General features: G+C 47.0%; 2 protein-coding genes across 2 annotated transcripts in view; one reads left to right on the top strand and one right to left on the bottom strand.

Annotated features, from left to right (window-relative positions):
* Positions 1-998, bottom strand: part of RIOK1 (RIO kinase 1) — a 26,889-nt gene extending 25,891 nt beyond the window's left edge. Inside the window, exon 1 of the mRNA XM_012804202.1 lies at positions 747-998. Within this exon, the coding sequence (XP_012659656.1) occupies positions 747-817 (71 nt within the window). The 5' untranslated portion in view covers positions 818-998. The remainder of the gene's footprint in view (positions 1-746) is intronic.
* Positions 999-1,127: 129 nt separating this feature from the next.
* The window catches only part of CAGE1 (cancer antigen 1), a 54,637-nt gene continuing 51,397 nt past the window's right edge, over positions 1,128-4,367 (top strand). The window contains exons 1-3 of the mRNA XM_023512280.1: positions 1,128-1,159; positions 1,322-1,629; positions 3,402-3,613. Coding sequence (XP_023368048.1) covers positions 1,128-1,159; positions 1,322-1,629; positions 3,402-3,613 — 552 coding nt within the window. The remainder of the gene's footprint in view (positions 1,160-1,321; positions 1,630-3,401; positions 3,614-4,367) is intronic.

Here is a 4,367-nt window from a genome sequence, read left to right as displayed (position 1 = left end):
AAAACATAAAAATTAATGAAGTAAATATGAGCATTGACTATATATTAAAAAAAAAAAGTATCACATAATCTGGCTCCTTCTCGCCTCTCTATCATCACCTACCAATCTTCTCAACTACCCCCACTGTGCTCTAGGCACACTGGCCTCTTGGTAGTCTTTACTTTAACAGCCAAGAGGGATCCCACCGTTGGACATCTGCACTTACTGTCCCTTCTGCTTGAAATGCTGTTCCCTCTGCTCTTCCCGAGATTAGCTTCTTGTCATTCAAATCTGGACTTACCAGTTCCCTCACCATTTAGTCATTATTTAGTATTATCAACCTATTTTAATTATCTGCATAGAACATATCATCTGATGTTTTTAATGGTATGCCCTCCCTAGTAAAGGTAAAGTTCCATGACAACAGGAACTTGCTTTGTCTTGTTCATCCCTATCTCCAGCGCGGAGAAAAGAACGTGGGGCACAGTAATGCTCGATGAACATTTAATAAGTGGTAAATGCAGTTAAATCTCAAAATCCTATGTTTTCCGATCACTATCCGCAACTCTACTTCCTCGACAAGTGGCTTTCAACCTTGCCGAGATTTGGGACAAAAGACCCGACTGGGATGTACAAAGAAGCAAAAGGCTATCAAAGACTGAATGATGAATCACCAGTCTTCTAAAGCTCAGTGTCAATTCCGCAAGGGGACTGGGAAGGAGAGAGCAGAATCCGTATAGAGTCCCCCAGGCTCTACAGCCGTTTACCTGTCGGAGGAATCCGCATCGTCGAACTGCCCGGGGACCACCCGGCTCATAAGCAGCCGCCGGTAGTCCATGACAGACGCGCACCGAGTTCTCCGCGCCACCGGAGAGCGCCCGCCGGCGCCGGGACAGGAATAGCACAGAAATAGCTCTACCCGCGGCCTATCCCAGTGCTGACCGGTCTCTCGAGCCGCTCAGAAGTACGTCAAATTGCTCCCGACACGTGCTACCGAAAGCAGGACCAACAGCGTGGACACAACAACGAGGGCTCCCCAGGCTCGCCGGCCCGGAAGCCCCGCCCTGCCCGCCCGGAAGTTGGGTCAGACAGGAAGTCCCGCCCCCGCCCCGGGCTGAGCATCCTGATCTCCGGACGGCGGCGCCGAGATGGGATGCACTGGCCTCGGAGTCAGGCGTGGGTATTGAACGGCCCGCGGTGTTGATCTTGTGCCGGCCGTTTTCCCCGGAGGTTTTCCTGTCTGCTTTCCCTTTTGTGTTTCCTGCCACAAAAGGACGCGCCAGGTAGCTCATGGACCGATCCGTCCAGGGCGGGTCCTACTCTCGTAACTTCCTTGTTCTAGGAACAGAGACACCGGCGCCCCCACGCCGCTGCGGTGGTGGGGTAGCACGGGCACCAGGGCGGCTCCTTTCCCGGGCCTGATAGGCGGGCGCCGGCGGACGTCACACAAGGACGTTCGAGCGCGCTGGTGCCCAACTGCGAGGGATGATCGAAGTTGTAAAAGTGTAATTGAAAGTTTTGGATTCATAAGCAAAAAACCTTTAAGAAATAAGTCCCTTGAGCTCTTTCTGCATTTGGAAAACAAAGTAAGGATTTTTAAAGTCCTCTTTACCGCAACCCAGGCATCACGTGTTTGGAAGACAGGAAGAGGTGAGCATGAAGTTGGGCCTTTCTCCAGTTGTGACTATGCTGCTTCACTTACTGACTTTTAAATACTTTGCCGGGTGATGACAACGGTTTGAAAACAAACCTTATTTGCTGTGTAGACAACCCTGGCCCATTTGCAGTAAGCGGTATTGACAAGCCATATGTGGACTCACCTGAAAGCATAATGTGCAAATACAAACACCTTTGAAACTGAGGGTGAATAGGTACTGAGTTGTGAAATAGAGATTTAGAGACACGTTGCAGGAATTTTAGAAATAGGTGAATGGGCAGTTAGGCTTCAAGAGAGAAGCACATACCAGGACATCACTGAAGTGCTACAGAGCTTTTACCTGTTTGCAGGGAAATGAGCCTGATCTGACTAGAGCAGGGGTGTACTAAGAAGTTAGTGTTGGCTTGGCGCCTGTGGCTCAAGTGGCTAAGGCGCCAGCCACATACACCTAAGATGGCGGGTTCGAATCCAGAGCCCGGACCCGCCAAACAACAATGACGGCTGCAACCAAAAAATAGCCGGGCGTTGTGGTGGGCGCCTGTGGTCCCAGCTACTTGGGAGGCTGAGGCAGGAGACTCGCTTGAGCCCAGGAGTTGGAGGTTGCTGTGAGCTTTGATGCCACTGGCACTCTACCCAGGGGGACAGCTTGAGGCTCTGTCTCAATAAAATAAAATTTAAAAAAAGAAGTTAGTGTTGTGTAAACTATGAAAGATCTAGAAGGTCAAGTAGAGGAATTTGGACTCAATGTGATTGTACATCCTTTTCATTGTTAGCTCCTTATAGATCTGAGGAGGGCACAAGGCCATAGACCAAGGTGATGAGGGAAAGAAAGCATGAGTTATTGAATGCCTCTTTTTTTTTTTTTTTTTTCATTTTTTGAAACAGAATCTTGTTCTGTTGTGAGGGTTAGAGTGCAGTGGCATTAACATAGTTCACTGCAACTTCAAACTCTTGGGCTCAAGTGGTTCTGCTGCCTCAGCCTCCAGAGTAGCTTGGACCACAAGTGTGCCTCCATGCCTGGCTAATTTTTCTGGGTTTTTTGTGGAGTCAGGGTCACACTGTATTGCCCAGGCTGGTCTCCAATGACTTACCTCAAGCAGTCCTCTTGCCTTGGTCTGCTAGTGCTGGAATGTAGGCATGAACTGCTGTGCCCACCCTGAAAGACATTTTTTTTTTATTTGAGACAAAGTCTTACTCTGTTACCCTGGCTAGGGTGCTGTGGCCTTAGCTCAAGGAAACCCCAAATTCCTGGATCCAAGTGATCCTTCTACCTCAGCCTCCTGAGTAGCTGGGACTACCATTGACTCCACCATCCCCAGCTAGTTTTTCTACTTTCAGTAGTGATGGGGTCTTGCTCTTGCTCAGGCTGGTCTCAGATTCCTGAACTCAAAGATCCTCCTGCCTCAGCCTCCCAGAGTGCCAGGATTACAAGAGTGAGCTATGGCAGTGGACCCCCTAAAGGGTTTCTGATGGTATTTTGTAAATATCAATTGATAAAGTAGCTGAGAAATCCCCTCATCTTCTGGGTCCCAACCCTTTTAGGGTATTATTAGGTAGTATCCACATATATTGACTCATTTTTAATATTTGGTAAATTAGTATTTATAACCATACCAGATTATGGTGGACTAAAATTTTTAATTTTTCTAATAATTTGACATCGTATTTTAAAATTTAGGGCAATGAAGTTTGCTTCTTAGAAGAGGGGTGGGGAAAAACCTTTTTTTGCCGATACTAATAGACATTTACATTATACATTTTTAAGAGTATCATTCAACAGTTAGGAACAAGGACTATCAAAAATTTTGGACATCACCTTCAGTTCCTGTACATTTTAAAGTGGATACTTCTCATGACAAAATAGAAGGCATGTCTGAATCAGATGTCTGGAATGTCAGCAGTCTTTCTCAAGACTTTACTCGCTCGGAGTCTCCCGTCTGTGTGGAAACCAGCAGTATCACTTCTGTCTTGCCTCAGGTGTGCCTTGCGTATAAGTTCTGGGAGGTTCAGATGTATTCAGCATTCATATTATCTTCCACTGGAAAGTTTCTTCACAAATATGAGAGAAAATGAAATCTCCAGTGGACACAGAAAGAAGGGAAATACAGGGTTTGGTCTTCCCAGGTCTGTCAGTGTACAAAGACACAATTTCACAGATTGTTCAAACTGATCCTTTCTAGCCTATGAAATCCCAGGAGTGCTGCCAGGGGATATGACCACAACTCAGTCACAGAGGCAGGAAGAGAGCCCAAAGGGCCTTACTTCAGGTCTGATGCATCCTCTACTATGTCAATATGCAAATGATTAAGTGCAAATTCATAATGACATTGACCTGCATATAAATAAGTCCATATATTCATGAAAATTCCTAGAGCCCTTTCTCACAAAATAAAAGATTGTAACATCTCAAGATCTTCATGAATGTTCTAAATGGTTGATATTTATTAGTAAGAGTGTAGGGAAATAATAGGAATGTCTTAAGTTGTGCCATGTGAGATTGCCTTTTGCAGGTCCAAAATGGACAGATAGGCTCGGCGCCTATAGCTCAACCGGCTAAGGCGCCAGCCACATACACTTAAGGTGGCGGGTTCGAATCCCCAGCCCGGACCCGCCAAACGACAATGACGTCTGCAACCAAAAAATAGCCGGGCATTGTGGCGGGCGCCTGTGGTCCCAGCTACTTGGGAGGCAGAGGCAGGAGACTTGCTTGAGCCCAGGAGTTGGAGGTTGC

The sequence above is a fragment of the Otolemur garnettii genome, unplaced genomic scaffold (assembly GCF_000181295.1).
Source record: "Otolemur garnettii isolate 467f Iridium unplaced genomic scaffold, OtoGar3 scaffold00026, whole genome shotgun sequence".
Taxonomy (NCBI): Eukaryota; Metazoa; Chordata; class Mammalia; order Primates; family Galagidae; genus Otolemur; species Otolemur garnettii.
The sequence above is the reverse complement of the archived record's forward strand: the minus strand, read 5'-3'. Positions and strand labels throughout refer to the sequence as shown.